The sequence below is a fragment of the Pneumocystis murina genome (genome assembly GCF_000349005.2).
Source record: "Pneumocystis murina B123 chromosome Unknown supercont1.7, whole genome shotgun sequence".
In the NCBI taxonomy this organism is placed as follows: domain Eukaryota; kingdom Fungi; phylum Ascomycota; class Pneumocystomycetes; order Pneumocystales; family Pneumocystaceae; genus Pneumocystis; species Pneumocystis murina.
The window spans coordinates 474,371-492,725 of record NW_017802365.1 but is presented as its reverse complement, the minus strand read 5'-3'; the positions used below and the strand labels follow the sequence as shown (position 1 = coordinate 492,725).

At 26.6% G+C, this 18,355-nt stretch overlaps 7 protein-coding genes across 7 annotated transcripts; 1 reads left to right on the top strand and 6 right to left on the bottom strand.

The window, feature by feature from the left end:
* Window positions 1-201: 201 nt before the first annotated feature.
* On the bottom strand, window positions 202-3,659 carry PNEG_02840 (hypothetical protein; the record flags this gene model as incomplete). The annotated part of the gene is made up of 1 exon (XM_007876685.2): window positions 202-3,659. Exon 1 carries the CDS (start codon window positions 3,622-3,624, stop codon window positions 202-204), a length of 3,423 nt encoding a protein of 1,140 aa, XP_007874876.2. The 5' UTR covers window positions 3,625-3,659.
* Window positions 3,660-3,912: 253 nt separating this feature from the next.
* PNEG_02839 (hypothetical protein) lies at window positions 3,913-7,052 on the bottom strand (the record flags this gene model as incomplete). The annotated part of the gene is made up of 7 exons (XM_007876684.1): window positions 3,913-4,199; window positions 4,243-5,424; window positions 5,529-5,690; window positions 5,739-6,293; window positions 6,354-6,550; window positions 6,728-6,815; window positions 6,848-7,052. 7 exons carry the CDS (start codon window positions 7,050-7,052, stop codon window positions 3,913-3,915), a joined length of 2,676 nt encoding a protein of 891 aa, XP_007874875.1.
* A 750-nt stretch (window positions 7,053-7,802) lies between these two features.
* PNEG_02838 (hypothetical protein) lies at window positions 7,803-10,394 on the bottom strand (the record flags this gene model as incomplete). Its single annotated transcript, XM_007876683.1, has 6 exons — window positions 7,803-7,876; window positions 7,918-8,161; window positions 8,208-8,513; window positions 8,560-9,574; window positions 9,618-10,146; window positions 10,224-10,394. 6 exons carry the CDS (start codon window positions 10,392-10,394, stop codon window positions 7,856-7,858), a joined length of 2,286 nt encoding a protein of 761 aa, XP_007874874.1. The 3' UTR covers window positions 7,803-7,855.
* Window positions 10,395-11,034: 640 nt separating this feature from the next.
* PNEG_02837 (hypothetical protein) lies at window positions 11,035-13,044 on the bottom strand (the record flags this gene model as incomplete). The annotated part of the gene is made up of 9 exons (XM_007876682.1): window positions 11,035-11,261; window positions 11,302-11,546; window positions 11,595-11,749; window positions 11,797-12,017; window positions 12,064-12,225; window positions 12,274-12,462; window positions 12,512-12,855; window positions 12,899-12,960; window positions 13,002-13,044. 9 exons carry the CDS (start codon window positions 13,042-13,044, stop codon window positions 11,105-11,107), a joined length of 1,578 nt encoding a protein of 525 aa, XP_007874873.1. The 3' UTR covers window positions 11,035-11,104.
* Window positions 13,045-14,157: 1,113 nt separating this feature from the next.
* On the top strand, window positions 14,158-15,159 carry PNEG_02836 (hypothetical protein). The gene is made up of 5 exons (XM_007876681.1): window positions 14,158-14,383; window positions 14,426-14,516; window positions 14,558-14,733; window positions 14,782-15,091; window positions 15,137-15,159. Exons 1-5 carry the CDS (start codon window positions 14,178-14,180, stop codon window positions 15,149-15,151), a joined length of 798 nt encoding a protein of 265 aa, XP_007874872.1. The 5' UTR covers window positions 14,158-14,177; the 3' UTR covers window positions 15,152-15,159.
* Window positions 15,160-15,266: 107 nt separating this feature from the next.
* On the bottom strand, window positions 15,267-15,867 carry PNEG_02835 (hypothetical protein; the record flags this gene model as incomplete). Its single annotated transcript, XM_007876679.1, has 4 exons — window positions 15,267-15,489; window positions 15,538-15,661; window positions 15,705-15,795; window positions 15,837-15,867. The coding sequence occupies 4 exons, from the start codon at window positions 15,865-15,867 to the stop codon at window positions 15,391-15,393; spliced, it is 345 nt and encodes a 114-aa protein (XP_007874870.1). The 3' UTR covers window positions 15,267-15,390.
* Window positions 15,868-16,526: 659 nt separating this feature from the next.
* PNEG_02834 (hypothetical protein) lies at window positions 16,527-17,487 on the bottom strand (the record flags this gene model as incomplete). The annotated part of the gene is made up of 4 exons (XM_007876678.1): window positions 16,527-16,720; window positions 16,769-17,069; window positions 17,113-17,313; window positions 17,356-17,487. 4 exons carry the CDS (start codon window positions 17,485-17,487, stop codon window positions 16,527-16,529), a joined length of 828 nt encoding a protein of 275 aa, XP_007874869.1.
* Window positions 17,488-18,355: the final 868 nt, after the last annotated feature.

Sequence of the window (18,355 nt, the reverse complement as noted above, 5' to 3'; positions counted from 1 at the left end):
CTTTCTTATCATCTTTAACAATTCTCCACTAACTCTCGGGCTTTTTTCTCCATTTTTCCTATAATTAAACGGCAATTCTCAATTTTTATTTCATTATTCTAGATTAAAAATCTACACCTCATTCTTCTACATCTTCTTCTATATTATATATAAACAATGGATATATGCACTTTTTCATTCTAATCTCTTTTTTCATTCTTTTTACAACATTCCCATAACAATCACTCCCAACAACATGATTTTTATCATTTCCGGAACTCTTATTTTCATTCCTTCATTCGGTTTCACTTCTTCCTCTTTCTCTTCCTCTTTTTGTGTTTCTGTTTCTTTACTTGAATCACTCGTACATCTCGTAGGTTTGCATTTTCGCATCGACGTCAATGTCACCGTTGATGTCACTGTAGATGTACTTGTCAACGTACTCGTATGCAACGATGTACTCGTCACCCATGTATCTGTCGTCTGAACTAATGTACATTCTTCCGTTACCTTCCCTCCATCTACCGACTCTGTCGTCGTTGCCGTCGTTGTCGTCGTCGTCGTCGTCGTCGTTGTTGTTGTCGTCGTCGTCGTTGTCGTTGCTGTCGTCGTCGTTGTCTGTGTCGCCGTTGATATCACCGTATGATGCGGTGTAACTTTTAATCCTTCTATTCCTTCACACAACTTGTCTATTTCTTTACAGGCCGCTTCACACCCTGGACAATCCTTTCTAAACCCGCAGTCTCCTTGTAAACCTTTACATTTCTCTTTCAATTCTAAATACAATTCCAATGCTCTCGCCGTTGCAACAAATGCCTTCTTTTCTGGTTCTGATACTTCTCCACTTACAAATGTTCTCCGAACAAGTATAACATTACTCGTGTTTGTCGTTCCACTTGGTGTTGATCCTCCTGGTGCTGGTGGCCCTGCTGGTGTTCCTCCTGATGGCCCTGATGGCCCTGCTGGCCCTGCTGGTGGTGTTCCTGGTGCTGGTGGTGGTACTGGTACAGGTGCCCCTCCTGGTGTTCCTCCTGGTGCTGCTGGTGGTACTGGTAGTGGTGCCCCTCCTGATGTTGGTTGTGCTGGCGGTGCTAGTGTTGGTGCTGGTACTGGTACGCCTCCTGGTGTTGGTTGTGCTGGTGCTGGTGGCTGTACCGGTGGTCCCACTGGTTTAGGAACACTGCCATCTTGAGCCTTTGATCCTCCACCTTGTCCATTTTGTTCAGGTCTTGATAATACTAACTTAGCTTCCTTCGCAAATTTTTCTGATTCCTGTTTCACCTTTTCGTATTCATCTTTCTTCTTCTCTAATTCATCTTTCTCATTATCCAGTTTATTTTTTAGGGTTGGACATTTTTCTTTTACTTTTTTAACCAACTTTTTGCAAAGTTCTTCTTTCTTAGCATCTTCACATAGACTATTCAATGTTTGATTCCCTTCTTTTTTCCATTCAGTACAATGTTTTCCTAATGTTTCTTTACATTTAGTTTCATCGCTTAAACTACCTTTCAATTTATGCGTCAACTCATTCTCCAATTTTAACTTTTCAAAGAATGGCTTGCATTTCTCTTCTAGTTCTAAACAGACTCCTTTTCTACCCGCATTGTTTGTTTTTTTCAACCTATCTGGACAATTTTCTATATATTGATGACAATATGGATCAAACAACGTGCAGAGTTCTTCAACCAATGTTTCATTTCTTTTTCCATTTTCAATTTTTTCTATAATTTTTCCAATGTCCATGTTATTTTTTAAAAAAAGACACTCATTTTCTGTTTGTTCTACCATAAAACTACATGTTTCTTCTCGTAAAGCACATGAAACACTAAAATCTTCTTTTCCTCTTCTAGATAATTCCTCACATTCTTTCTTTAATACTGCCGTACAATTTCCTTGAGTTCTTAATGCATCATCTCCTCTTTTTAATAATCTTTTTCTCAATTCTTCTGTAACTTTTAAATATTCACATCGTCTATTCAGTGTATCACATTTCTCATGATTCAAATATGAATCACTTTCAAGATCTTTGCACTTCTTCTTCAATTCTACACAATCTTCCTTTCTTGGAAAATCTCTTCTCAAATTTAAAACTACTTCTAATTCTTCCGATTGAAGAATTACATCATCTAAAAGTTCATAACATAGTTTAGTTGGTAGATGACACTTTGTAAAGTATCTTCTATCCTCCTTAAGTTTTGTATAATTACCTACTACCGATTTTTGACATTTTTCAAGATTCTCAGTAACCAATTCTAAATCACCAATAAGCCCTTTCAATCCTTCTTGAAAGTATCTATTCAACACCCTATCTTGTCCCTTTTTATAGCATGCTACTCTTACATTTTCACATGCTTTTCCAATTTTATTCGTACATACACCTTCTAAATGGAAACATTCCGATTCAAACTTTATACAATCTTCCCTACTAACCAATTTTGATACCTGTCCCCATGAAAAATAATCTGATTCTTTATCTTTTTCAAATTCCGTAGACAATCCTTTCAGGTAAAGTTCTAATTTAAAATTCGTACATCTATCTTCTACTTCTACTAATTCTTTGCATCTATCCTCTTTATCTTTATCTCCACATAATTCTTCTAATCCATAATCTAGGTGTTTAAAAGATTCACAATCTTCTAACGCTTTTTTGCATTTTTCTCCCTCATCTTTTCCATTCCTTTCTTTGATCAACAATAATGCTAAATCTCGCAACGTCTTATATTTTGGTTTTCCAACAATAATTCCCTTAGCTTCTTCTTTTTTATAAAGATTTTCCACTTCAATCTTTTCCGGAAATCTTGGTTTTTCTTTAACCGGACTAAAATCTAATTTTGGTCCTTCATATTCAATCCCTTTTCCCTTACATTTATTCTTGACTTTATCACATTTTGTATCCTTACAACTTGATCCATAAAAATAACACTTTTCAAGATATTCTTGGCATTTTTCCATTAATTCATTATCTTTAAGTTCCGTTTCTAAAGACTTACAACTATCTTGATGACTCCCTTTAAGCCCATTACACGTCTTATCTGAATTAAAACATGAAAATATTAATTCATCACTATATTCACTTAATCCTTGACAAATTTCTTTCATTCTTTTTTTACATTCATCTGTATCATTAACTTTCCCTTCAAGAGCTCTAAAAAGAATTTCTTTTGTCACTCCTTGACGTCTCCGTCCATAACATCTATCTCTCAACTTAACGCACTTCTCTTCAAGATTACTTGGATCTGCTTCTTCTAATAATAGACATTTTTCTTCATATTTTCTACATTTTTCATCTGTTAGGTTATTCAATTCTTTTTCAAGTTCTGTTTTAAAAGCATCCAATTCAGTTTTAACTTTATCTTTCAGATCTCCACATTTTTTGTCTATATTTTCACAAAGTCCCTTAACTTTGACATCCACACTCTCCAATTTTCCATCTATTTTCTTCAATTCCTCACAATATTGTTTGAGGTCTGCCTTGCATTTATTATCATTATTATAACCACTTTTCACAATTAAACCCAAAACCTGTTCCTCCTTAATCTCATCATTTCCTGCTGCTTGTCCTGCTGCTTGCCTCTTAACCGGCTGTGCCATCGCCGCCTCTTTCTGGGCGACTTCCTCTACCCATCGCTTGTCCCTGAGTAGCATATGACTGGGTAAATCAAATGTAGATCTTGAAATAATTCTTTCAAAATAACCATACATTTTAATTTTTTATGATAAGCATACATTTCCTTAATCTTTTATGATAAGCTTGGACTTTACCCTATAAAGCAAAATCGCGGGGTAAAATTGCGGGGTAAAATAATCAAAATTTCAGTTCCCAATTCTTCATGCTTTATTAAAAATTTATACATCATTCTTCTATATCTTATATATTATATATAAACAATGGATATATGCACTTTTTCATTCTAATCACTTTTTTCATTCATTTTACAACATTCCCATAACAATCACTCCTAACATTATTTTTATCATTTTTGGTACTCTCATCTTCATTCCTTGACTTGATATCAGTTCTCCTCTCATTTTTGTTTTTCTACTTGAACCTGTTGTACATCTCGGTTTGCATTCTTGCATCGACGTCAATGTCACCGTAGATGTGACTGCAGATGTACTTGTCATCGTACTCGTATGCAACGATGTATCTATCACCGATGTATTTATCGTTCGAATTAATGTACATTGTTCTGTTGCTGCTTCTTTTATTGACGTTGTTACTGTCGTTGTCATTCTCATCGTTCTCGTAGTTATTGATGTCACCGTTATCATCAATGTCGCTGTTGTTGGGCATTGTTGCTGTTCTCGTCGCTGTCGATATCGTCGTTAATATCAGTGTATGATGAGGTATAACTTCTAATGGTTTTACGTTACACAACTTGTCTATGTCTTCACATACTGTCCCAAAGTTCAAGCAATTCTCTCTAAAACCGCAGTTTACTTGCAAAGTTTTACAATCTTCTTTCATTCCTAAATACAATTTCAATGCTCTTGTCATTAGATCAAATGCGTTCGTTTCTGTTTTTGATACCCCTTCATCTACAAATCTTCTCAAAATAAGTCTTTGCTCCGTTGTGTGTTCCGTTCCGCCTTGTGAAGAAGCCGATTCCGCTGCTGTTGGCGGTGCTGTTGACGGTGCCACTGGTGCAAGAACACTATTATTTTGTACACTTAATGTAGCACTTTGTCCATTTTCATTTTTTTTAGGTTTTGACAACAGTAAGTTAGTTACTTTCATAAAATTTTCTGCCTCCTTTTTAACCTTTTCGTATTCATTCTTCTCCTTTAATTCATCTTTTTCTTTATCCAGTTCATTTTTTAAGGCTGAACATTTTCTTTTTACTTTCTCAATTAACTTCTTGCAAACATTTCTCCTAAGATGTTCACTTGAACCATTTTTATCTTCACTTGCACTATCGAATGTTTGATTTTTTTCACTTTTCCATTTAGTGTAATACTTTTCTAATGTTTCTTTACATATAGTATCATTAATTAAACTACTTTTCAATTCATGAATTAACTCTCCCTCCAATCGCAAATTTTCCCATAATGGAGTACAATATCTTTGGAGTTTTAGACAGTGAGCCCTTTTAGTGTTAATGTTTTCTTGTTTCAATATTTCCGGACAATTCTCTATATATTGATGACAATATGGATCCCAAAACATGCAGATTTCTTTAGTCAATGCTTTATTTGTTTTTTCAATTTTATTAATAATATTTCTGTCGTTCATGTTATAAGCTAAATTATAACACTCATCTATAACCTCTTTTACAATAAAATTACATGTTTCTTCTGGTAAAGCACAAAAAGTAACAAATGGATTCTTTTTCCTTCTAGACAATCTTTCACATTCTTCCTTTACCGCTTTTATACAGTTTTCCCTTGTTTTTAATGAATTATCTTTTTTTTCTAAAATATTTTTTTTAAATTTTTTTCTAGTTTCTAAAATATCCACAGTTTGTATTCAATACTGAACATTTATCATCATTCGATTGTGAATAAGTTCTAAGATTATGGCACTTCCACTTTCAGTTTAAAACAATCACTCTCCTTTGGAAATTCTTTTTTTGAATCCAAAAGTGCCTCGAATTCCTTTGATTGATCAATAATATCTTCTAAAAATTCATAACATAGTTTAGTTGGTTGAAGACACTTTAGAAGGTATCTTTTATCTTCCTTAAATTTTATACAATTTTTAACCATTAATCCTTTACATTCTTTAAGTTTTACTTAATACGATTTTAAATAATCAAGACTTATAAATTGATTTCGAATTAATTTATTAAACGCCAGATTTTGTCCTTTTCTATAATACGCTATTCTTAGATTTTCGCATGCTTTATCGATTTTATTAGTACATACATTTTCTAAATAGAAACATTCCGACTCAAGCTTTATACAGTCTTCCTTACTAGGTAATTTTGGTACCTGTTCCCATGAAAAATATTTTGAATCTTTATTTTTTTCAAATTCCGTAGAGAATCCTTTTATGTAAAGTTCTAATTTAAGATTTGTACATCTAGTTTCTACCTTTACTAATTCTTTGCATCTGCTGTCTATATTTTTACTTGCTTCTTTGCATAATGCTTTTAAATTATAATTCATGTATAAAAAATTACAATCATTTAAGATATTTTTGCATATTTCTTGTAGATTTTTGCTATTATTTTCTCTACTCCACAATAATATTGTATTTTCTAGGCTCTTTTCTTGTAGTTTTCCAGTGATAATTTCTTTAACTTCCGCTTTTTCATAAATTTTTTCCAGTATAATTCTATCTAGTGTTGCTTTTATTTCTAATGGATCAAAATCTTATTCTGGATCTTTGTATGTAATTCCTTTTTTTTCGCATTGATTCTTAATTTTATCACATTTTGTACTGCGACAATTTGATTTATAAAAATAACAGTTTTCAAAATATTCTTGACATTTTTCCTTTAATTCATTCTCATTCAATATTCTGTCTAAACGTGTGCAAACATCTTCCACACTGCTTTTGAACTTTTGACATGTAACATTTGGATTAAGGTATGAAAACACAAATTCAAGACCGTATTCAAATAATGCTCTACAAACATGTTTTATCCTTTTTTAACATTCATTCATATCATTATAAAATACCACAAAAGTGTTATAAAAAATGCCATATACAAAATCTTGACGTTTCCTTTTAGAACATTTATTTATCAATTTAACGCAGTTCTCCTTAAGATTAATTGGATCTGCTTCTTCTAAAAATATATACTTATCCTCATATTTTCTACAATTTTCATCTTTTATGTTTTTGAATGCTTCTAAAAGTTCCTTTTTTAGATCTTTTGATTCTTTTTCAACTTTTTTAGTTCTTTTCATTTTTTATTTTCACAAAGTCCTTTAACTTTAGCATCCACATTCTCTAATTTTCCATTTATTTTCTTCAATTCAGCACAATATTCTTCGAGCTTTTTCTTGCATTTGTTTTTATTTTTATATTCCTTTTTCACAATTAAACCCAAAACCTGTTCCTCCTTAATCTCATCATTTCCTTCTGCTTGTCCTGCTGCTTGCCTCTTAACCAGCTGTGCCGTCATCGCCTTTTCTGGGTAATTTCCTCAACCCATTGGTTATCTTGAGGATAGCCTTTAGGAAAAAAAAATTCATAATCATTTTTTCTAAAATAATCAATTTCCGGATAATTTTCAAAGTAATTCATACTAGAATCCTTATTAATTCTACGATTCCAAGTGCCTTTAGAGCCTCTTATCTTTTTCAATCGTAATAATTTTTCATTTTCAAATAACTCTATCACTAAAGTTCTGGAAAAAATAAGTAAATGCTCAAAAAAGAAAAATATGATGTTAGATGAATAAAGTATAGATCTAAATTAAAAAGCAATGAAGTGATAAAAAAATTTCACATAAACAGTTAAAATTAACTAAAATATCATTTTTATTTCACTTTGAATGCTTTTTCAGTTAAATCTTGTTTAAATATTCTTTTTAGAAAAAAAATGAAAATGGGAAAATGAATCACAACTACTTAAATTTTTTAAAAAGCTTACCTTGTTCATTTATGTCTGATATTAAGCAAAGGAGATGTACTGATAGCGAACAGTAACTTCATCGCAGCGTGATAAAAAGCAACGGGAAATTGATGATTCTTCTGATCCTATGTCTGATCCTATCTATAATTTATCTGTTATATGATTTAACAAAATTAGAAAGATATATAATTAAAAAGTGTAAAAAAAAGTTCGAAATTTCAAAGCTAGACAAATTTTAATCTCAATGATAGTTAAACTTTAAGATTTAAAAAATAATATTATAATATACAATGATATGATAAAAATATAGAATAGAAAAACTTATTGTATTTAAATAATTTAACTGTTTTCTTAAAATTTAGTTTTTTTACCCTATAAACATTAAAACAATATAATAGAAATAGTAAAATTACAGAAAATTCATTAAATCCACTACGATTAGTAGAATTAGTTTTCCCTCCAAAATTAGCTCTCTGAGGTGCTTTATGGTCCTTTTTTTTATAATTATTTAATGAATTATTAAAAGTAGCATGTGCAGTATTATTATTTTTTTTAGTAGAAAAATCGAGACGAATAGGACGCCCAGAAATAAAATGACCATTCATTTCAATAGCTTTTTCTGCATCTTCTATACTAGAAAATTGAATATAACCAAAGCTAAAAATAATATAAATACAAAACAAAAAATGCATAACATTATTACCCTTTTAATTGGCCTGTTTTACGATTAGTAGGCAGTCTAATTTCTACAATTCCACCTATTCTTGAAAATGCAGTTCTTACAGCTTCTTCATTAGCTTTAAATGACAAATTACCAATAAAAAGAGTATCAGATTTTGGACTTCGAATATCTCCATATTTATTTGCACGAGTACTAGCATTATTTTTAAGATTAGCGGATAATCCGGTGCTTATATCGACATTAATAACGCGCCCATCTATTTCTTTTCCTGAATATGTAAGAGCAGCTTGTGCTTCTTCAGGTGTAGAAAACTCGACATATCCAAATCTAGTTTTTTATAAATAAAATATCCATTTCATAAAAAAATACAGACCCTTTTGACTTCCCAGAATTTTTATTAGTAATAACTCTAGAGCTGAGAACAGTACCAACACTCTCAAATTCTTTAGCAAGCCAATTATCATCTACGTTCCAACTAAGACCACCTACAAAAATAGTTTTAGATCCCTCAGCATCTTGCCCAGTATTTGTTTTGTTTTTTTTAGTTTCTTTTTTGTCTATCTCTATAGGCGCATCTTTTCTTTTCTTTGATGTATTTTTATTATCTTTATGTTTAATATTTTTATTATCAGATAATTTCTTAGCAGAATCATGTGGACTAAAATCACTAATTTCTTTCTCCAATTTATCATCAATATTATCAAAGTTTTCAGTTTTAGAAACGTGCTTGTTTTTTTTGGAAATATTTTTACTTTTTGAAAAATTATCGTTAATATTTTTATTTTTAGAAACATTTTCTAAAGGTATTTTAGTTTCTTTATTTTTTTTTTTAGAAAATGTATTTTTTGTAGAATGCTTAGCATTTTTATTGGTATCTGACTGAGTTTCAGAATCACTCGTAGAATCAGTAACAACATTATTAGCAGAATCACCAGAAGAGTTACTAGTTAAATCGCTAGAATCACCGCTAGAACTACTAGTAGAACTACTAGTAGAATCATCTGAGTCGCCAGCAGAATTATTATTAGAGTCATTAATAGTATGAAAACCATCTGTGCTAGTTGAATTTTTATTATCATCTGAATCATCATTATTGTTCGAGGTACTATGACTATCTGAATCACTATCACTTGAGTCTTCATCATCTTTCATTTTTTTATTATCAATAAGTCTATTGTTATATGATTCATTGCTATTTAATTTTTCGACATCACTCAGTTCATCATCCTGATTCTCATTATATTTCTGAATATTTATCCTTTCTGTTTTATTTTCTATAGGATTTTGACCGGATTTTTTAGTAAGATTCTCAACTTTTGTTTCAGTCTTTCTTTTTTTCGGTCCTACTCCAGAATTAACCTTTTCTTTGGTTTCTTGCATTTTTTTGACTATAAAAAAATTAGATAATATCTTTCAAAGAAATAAAGTTACCGGTAGAATCAATAGAGGTAGAACTTTTTAAAGAATTTTCAGAATTAGAATCATCAGAACTTGAATTTGAATCGGAATTGGAATCCAAATCAGAACTGGAATCATCGGAACTCGATTCATCCGAAAGACATGATTCATTAGAAGAGTTAGAACTATCAGATGAGCTTGAATCATTTGATGAACCAGAAATATCTGTTTTTTTCAATATATTTCCAGACAATTTAAGATTTTCTGATAAATTCTCCGAGCTTGAGCTTTCAGAAGAATCTTCAGAATCTGAGTCTTCCGAAGAATTTCTAGAGCTTGGAACTTTAACTAAGCTTTCTTTTGATGAACTTTTCGATGAGCTTTCTGATAAGTTTTCTGAACTACTTTCAGATGAGTTTTTCTTTTCCTTGAATTTCTTAAGGTGTAGCTCTTCTGATCTTAGTTTAGAAGGTGCTTCAGATGCTATTTTAGATTTTTTTTCTAAGCCACCTAAACTAGAACTTGAATAATTTTTGCGAGGTTCTTTCATAACCGAATAATCCTAATATAAATAATAGTTAGGAAAACAAATATAAACAAAAAATTTGCTTATTGTTGCAAATATAATTTAAATTATACCTCGTTTTTCTTCTTTTTCTCTAATTCTTTTTTTATACTTTTTATTGTCGATTTTGTTTGTTCTTTAGAAACTCCTGGCTTAGAAACTCCCCCCTTTTTTGCAGGTATCTTGTGAACTCTCTTTTCTTCATTAGTGTTTTTATTTTCCTTTTTTATAGATGATTTTGCCATTTTAAAAAAAATAACGTAATTTTTTAAATTTCGAATAAACGTGAATTTTAGATGAGCAATGATGTAAAAAAATTAAACTACTGAAAAAAGTAAAAGAATTTTAATGTTATTTTATATTTTTTTATTTTGTACAAAATGGTTAAATATTAAATATTTTAAATAATTAAATTAATACATTTGGATTTAAATAATTATAGATAAAATATTAAATTTAACGTTTAGTTTATGTTTTAAAAGAAACATATTAGCTGATTTTCAAGATATTTGTTTAGAAATGGTTCAAATACAACAATTTTAAAAGTTATAATTAACCTTTTTCTAAATTATATCAGCCAAATTTAATCGAATATTTATGTTTATGTGGTACGAAATTTGTTATATAATTGGTATCTAGTATATTTAATATTCTGTATATTGTTTTAAATTAAATTTTAATGCAAAAAAGTATAATTATCGAAATTATATTTTTAAATGTTAATAATTATTCAAAATAAATGTTTTTATATGAAAATTACTATAAGATTCAATCAATTCTAATATATAATATTGTTGGAATATTTTTTTAAAACAAAATATATGTATCAATTATTTCAAATGCATAATATTTGTATTAAAAGAAAAAAAATATTGCAAATATATTTGTTAGAATATGAAAATAAAATATGATAAAAAATCTAATAGACAATAATTAATAATTCAAATGATCTTTTCTACCATATTTGGTCAGAAGGTAAAGAAAGTAAACCATTTTTTTTTTTTTCATTCTCTAATAAATTGATCCATTTTTCCATAGAATCCCTGCTTTTTTGTGTATGAATGTTAACTGTTGGAAAAATTTTATCAACGTCAATAGAAAGGCAAAAACATCTAAATATTAATAACATTTTCTAGGATATTAATTACTTACATAAGTTCTTTGAACGACGAATGTTCAGAATATGGAATTGAATAACATATCGATGTATTTGTACTGTCTTTATTAGATTTTATCATAGTATAATTATAAGATATTTTCCAATCTTTTATCGTAGAGTGAATATTAGAAAAATCTATAAATCGGGATTTTAAAAAAACAGAAGTTCTTCCTGTTGCGTTGAATCCTACTATTTTAGAGAAATGTGGTTTCTGTTCTATAAGATATCGATTAAGTGTCTATAATATTTAGATTCAATATCAAAAAAGATATTTTATATTTCTAACCTCAACTGACATATTTTTAAAATTAACAAGATGAACAGAAGCTTCACTAGGATCACTAGTAAGTAGCGATGATAACTTTTCATTTTCAAGACATGAAATTATTTTTTGCTTATATTGATTTGCATATATTTTTGATTTTAAAGAATTAGCAATTCCTATTTAAATTTATTAAAATACAAATAAAAAAGAAAATTTATTATACCGAGTGCTAATTTTTCTTTTCCAATGATATAAGTATTAATTAATATCAATAATCTATGCTGATTTTTATGTGTTATGTTAGTTGAAACCAAAAAATTATCAAGATTTAGAGATTTCCTTTTTTCGGGAAAATCGTTATTAATGAAATTATTATTCAAAATTTTACATATTTCAATTGCCGCATTTATAACAGTTTCCTGAGATGGAAATAAATATTTTGGACTATAAGGATTAAAAATACTATCAAATATATGCAATATGTATATACTTAAAATATGTTGTATCAAGGTATAAAAAATCAAAATGCTTGTTTTTAATAGCAGAATGAGAAATTTGTGATGGACATGCTCGAAAATCTCCACAATGTAAATATCGCATACTTTTTCCAGATTTTTCAAATTCAAAGATAAATAAAACTGATCCTGGACAACTTCTAGAATTAGCATTTTTATAAATCATAGTAAATAAAAATACTGACTGGTTAGCATCAACCAATGTAACCCATATGTTATTTAATAATATTTTTCTATCCATTGGCAATTTTACAACATATTCAGGTTTTACTTTTAACTGACTAATTACAAGATTTCCAGTAATTTCAGAACAGTAAATTAACCCATTATTCCAGTGTCTTGTAAGACCTTTATAGTGATCTGAATGAAAATGACTAAAATAATCAAATTAAAATTAATTAAAAATTAATTAGTGTAGTGTACGACAAAAAATAACCTATGCATCCTTCGATTTTTCCAAATTCAAAAGCATCTACAGAAAATCCTGTATGTGGCATAATTTTATAAAATTGACAAATTTTATTTAACGTTCTTTTTTTAAGATGTAATTTTTGATTTTTAAATACTTTTGTTATAGATCTTTTTGTGTCATATTTTTTTAATGTATTCGTAGAAATAGTATTTATTTTGCTTATTTTATTTAGATTATTTTCTTCTATATAAGTTCTTTTTGATGAGATAGTCATGTTCTTATCAATATCGTCATAGAAGCTTGGGTTAGATTCTTGAGTAACTTTAAAACAATTGTTTACATGAGTATCAAATTCCTTTATAATTTCAGAAAAAAAAAGATAAGAATCAAAAAAGTACTTTCTCTGTATAATATTGAAAACATATTGGACAATTGAATTTATTTGATAGAGTTTTTTTATCTAAAACTAATGAATTTTTAAATATAAATAAAAATTGTTACCATCAAAATTTTCAAAAGTTCTTTGAATATTTTCTAAAAACATGTTACTTTTTTTGAGAAAACAAAACTTTAGAAACTATTATTTAATATTGAAATATCTAAATATATTATGATTATAAAATGATAAATTTCTTAAAAACCTTTCTTAGATTTAAAAAAAATATCTCAAAACAATAAAAATTAGACTTGAACCAAATTTATTAAAATCTGTACCTTCTTGTATTTCATATTTAGTATTCTTAAAAAAACTATTTTCTAAAAAGTTTGAATTATATTTTAAATCTTGATTACAATTCTGAATAGTATGACGCGAATCTAAATCTTGCTTTTGAGTTTTATCCCAAAAATCAAACAATGTCATGTTTTTAAGCGTATTTTTCTTGTTTTTTATAATAGATTTTTTCATTATTTTCTATATTAATAAAATTTTAAAATAATTAAGTTTTAAAAATTGTTAAATATATTTTTAATTTTAAAATCTTAAATATTTGGATTTTATAAAAAAATACAATATATATCACAAATAAATTATTATTATCTAATATTTTTATCAATAAGTATGGAATTTAAAATTATTTTAAGTTTCTAAACTTTTATTATAAAATATTAATTACTAATTTGCATTTTAAAAATTCTATACTATAAAAATATCTCAATAATTATTAATTAAAAACATCTTTACTTGATCTTTATTTAAATATTCAGATTTCATTCTTAAAATTCCAAATTTGTTATATAATTATTAATTTAAAAATATCCAAATTAAAAAATATTAATTTTGCAAACTATTAGAATTTTTTACAAAAATATTAAAATTATTATATAACTTTCAATTAAAAAAAATTTCTATATTTTCTATTCTTATTTAATAATGTATAACCAATATTAATATAAGTGAATATAATATAAAAAAGTTTTATGATTTTTATTAAACTTAATTCTGTATGTAGACCTTTAATAAAATTTAACTCACAAATATTAAAAAAATAATTATATAGGTTTTAATATATTATAGATTTAAGGATATATTCTTAATTTCGAATTATCTTTTAAAATCATACTAATTAATCATTTTTAGATCGTTATTTATAATTTTATTTGTTTCAAAAGCTTAAAATTTATTTAATATTCAAGTTATAATATATAATTAATAAAAAAGATTATAAATAAAAAGAGATGTCCTTTGCTGATTTATATGACACAAAACCTATGCTATCTTATAAAAATTACACTGAGGATTCATTAGAATATCGTGAATATTATATTTTAGTACAACAGATATCCCATAATATTCTTACTATTAATTCTAATGTTTCCACTATAAATAAATTATCTGATATTTTTGGAACAAAAAAAGACACTGATGATATTCGAAACCAGCTGTATATCTTATATTTTTTACAAATAATAAATTAATATTCTAGGCATAAACTGATTGAAGAAACCCATGAACTTGTCAAAACAACGATGACATGCGTCAAAAAATTATGCGAATATGAGTTTCCTTCAGATTCTGTAGATAAAATTATATATTTTTTAATATTAACTTAAAATAGCATAATAAGTTTACTCAACAAAAACTTTCAAATGATTTTTCTAATGTTCTTATAAATTTCAAAAAAGCGCAGAATATCTCAATAGAACGTCAAAAAAAGTGCATACGAGTTTCAAAAATAATTGTTGAAGAAAATGATCAAGAAGAAAATTCACCACTTCTTCAAGATAAATTTAGGTATCTTTTTTATCTATTTTTTCTTGAACACATTTCATTATCTTTTAGAATGCAACTTATTGATGGCTCAGAAATAGAGTTTAATGAATCATTAATTTTGGAACGAGAATCAGAAATTCATACTATAGAGTCGGGTATTATAGAATTAAATGAGATTTTCCGGGATCTAGGAACTATTATATCAGAGCAGGGAACTATGATAGATAATATTGAGAATAATATAAGCACAACTTTATCTCAAGTAATTCATGCTGATAATGAACTCAAAAATGCCAATAGATATCAGAAAAAGACAAGAAACAGATCATGTTGCATATTATTTATTTTAAGCTTTATAGCTTCTATAGTCATTTTAACGGTACTTTTTATTTTTATATATAAACTAATAATTAAAATACAATAGATTATTTTAGGATGATTTAATCCATCAGACTTGCCTTTAATTTCTCATTTCTACTTAATATTGACAAAAAAGTTAGAGTTATTTAAAAAATTAAATATCCTTGTCTAAATTATGCTGATTCAAAAGTATCTGTTTATATTATCATCATATGGATTATTATAATTTTGATATTTTTTGTAGTTTAAGAAATCTTTAACTTATAATCTTATAAAAATATTATTGCATTATTTTCACATTTAACAATGTTTTATTTATCACTGGATTATTTTAATATTATTATCTTTTTGCCATTTAGTGAATTGTTCTTCTTGGGATTTATATTGTTTCGAAAGTTGATCTATCATGGATTTTATCTATTTAATAATAATTAATATCTAATACTAATTAATTTCACAGCTTACTCCTTCTTGATTTGTTTTTAAAGAAGGAAGAACTTCCTTTACATTCTTCTCCACTAAAACACCACCAATCATTTGAAAACACTTTCTTTCAGAAGGATGATTCATAAGAGTTTCAATTACTAATCTAAATTTCATAAAAATATATCATAAAAAAATATTTATTTAACGTATGTTCGTTAGATTCAACTTCCAAATCAACTATTTTTTGCGCTAACTGCTGTAAAGATTGTTTATATAGGTTATATTGTTGAGAAAGATCTTTAATGATTAGCTAAAAAGTTATAGTTAAAAATACTAGCCTAATTCGTTTTTCTTTTGTTCTGCAAACATTTTTTTAATGATAATTAGATTTTTTAAATATTTTTTCGATAATTCTTTTTAACTTGATAATATAAAATATGTAGTCCTTAAAAAAGTAAATTCTTAAAATATAAGATTTAAAAATAATTGTAGAGAGAATTAATATATATTTATATTTCTAAAGGATTAAAAAACATTGTTTATTTAAAATAGCACTTAAAAATTATTAAAAATAATTTCAAAACTTAATTTTGAAATAACTGAAGTATAAAATTAAATATTAGGAAAAATATATGAAAATTTATCAAAACTAATAAGGAATAATATATACTTTAAATATTATATTTTATATTAAACATCAAATTTTTAAATAAGATTTTCATAAATCATTTTTTAAAAGGTATATTTTAATATAAATAAATTTCTAATAAAATAAAAATGTAATCTATATTAAGAGACTTCTAAATAATACTGAAATTAGGGTAAAATAATTAAACTTATGTTTATAATTTTTTTCCATATTTTATAAGGAAAATTTAATTTCAATAAAATATATAATAACAAATTATATAAACAGGAATATGATGTTTTTAATACATCCCTAACTACTGTTTTCTAAGAACATTAAAATATAGTAATTTTAATGTTTTATTGCTGACAGAAAAGTGAAAATATCAAAAAATCGATGTTTAATCAAACATCTTCAATTTCTTAGGATACCATAAAACTTCTGAATTCATAAAACTATTTTCTTGATTCTCAAAACCTGAATTTATTTCAGTTGTATTTGAATAATAATTAAAAAAATTTTCTGGAGTATCAGATGTATTTCTATTATAGTTTACAGTATTTAACGTATTATAAGGAAAAGATGAAGCCGATCCTAAATAAGTAAAAAACATTATTAATTAATGTTCTATATTATTTGTACCAGACAATTTCATTTCATGTATCTGTGGTGATAGATCAGAATAAGTTGACGATTTTATAAATGTAATCGGCCATTGAAGATAATTATCATTGATAGAATTTAAAAGAGGCTCTGTCGAATTTATATCATTTTCATCTAGTCTTAATATTTCATAAATGTTATTATGGTTTCCTTCAGGTTCTTTCTCATTTGTTTTAATTTCAATATCTTTTTTTTCGTATTTCTGTAAATTTGAATCATTATTTGTTGAAATTTCATTTTTCTCCGAATTCTCATTTTGGAAATCAGAATACTCACTAAACTTCAATACAATTAATTATTTGCTAACTAGTAAAAATACTAACCTGTTCAGTTGTAAAAATCTTTTCAGCAGGATCAGTCAACATTCTATTTGCAGATTTCTCAATATTACTTTCACCTTCCGAGCAATATCTGTAAACCCTACGTTGTTCATCTCGTACTAGAACGACTACTTTGGCACCAGTTAATTCACTATATTGTGCAGCTTTTTTCATTAGCCCGGGTAATCGTTTAGATGCAGTGATCTAAAAGGTCGTGTTAAAATTTATAAAAAAGCTTTTGATTACCTGTCTTTGTCTTTTGTCTTCCCTGTATTTCATTGCTATTTTGGTTTTTCCTTTCCCGCATGGCTTATAAGGTAATAATGTAGTAGATTTTATTTTAGGAGCCAAAGGTTGATATTGTCTATCTAAAAACATATATTATAATCTAAATCTGAAAAGAAATGTATTCCAGTATTCTAAAGTTATTTTTGTTCGTAGTGCCTTTTTTTCTAAAAATTATATTTTATGAAATGTTATTTAATTGATATTTCTAAGCATAAATAATATTAATCTTTTAAAAAAATAGGGTAGTCGGAAGAAACTCTTAAATTGTTTGTCAGCATTATCAACCCAAATATGTCATTTAATATTTGCATGATTTTTATTTTATTAATTCTTTGTTATATTTTTGTTCATATTTTTATAATTCAAAACCCCATATTAGTGAGCATAAATGTAATGCAATTTTTTTAAGTATAGGAAAGAAAGTTAAATTATTTATGGATATATTATTTATTTGATAATAAGTATTGTCATTTAATTTATTTTGAGAGTGCTCAGGTAAAAGTTTATGCCTTTCGATAGAGTTATGCTCTCATAAATAATTCAAGAATATTATTATGCAAAAAGATGGTTTAAATCTCTCTAAAAAACAAACAAAAAGTAATATATTTAAAAATATATTAAACAATGATTATATTATAAAAAAGGTTATATATAAATCTATAGTAATGTACAAAAATTTTTGAATAATATGAAGATAAAATATAAAAAAAGTCTCTTATAGCATTGAAACAATGATTCTAAGATGATTATATATTGATATTAAATTTTGTTATTCAATTTCAGCTATATATAAAAATTAGTTAATTTTTAAGATATTTTATCAGATAATTAAAAATGGAAAAAAATAATTTATATTAAGGGAATAATAGTTTTTATAAAAATTATATTACAGATTATAATTTTATTAAATACATTTTTTAAAATAAAAGAATATTTTTTGATAAAAATTTTAATATTT

Coding starts and splice junctions, on each gene's coding strand:
- PNEG_02836 (XM_007876681.1), top strand. CDS start 14,178: ATGTCCTTTGCTGATTTATATGACACAAAACCTATGCTATCTTATAAA. Junction 14,384..14,425: donor GATGATATTCGAAACCAGCT/GTATATCTTATA, acceptor TTAATATTCTAG/GCATAAACTGATTGAAGAAA. Junction 14,734..14,781: donor CTTCTTCAAGATAAATTTAG/GTATCTTTTTTA, acceptor ATTATCTTTTAG/AATGCAACTTATTGATGGCT.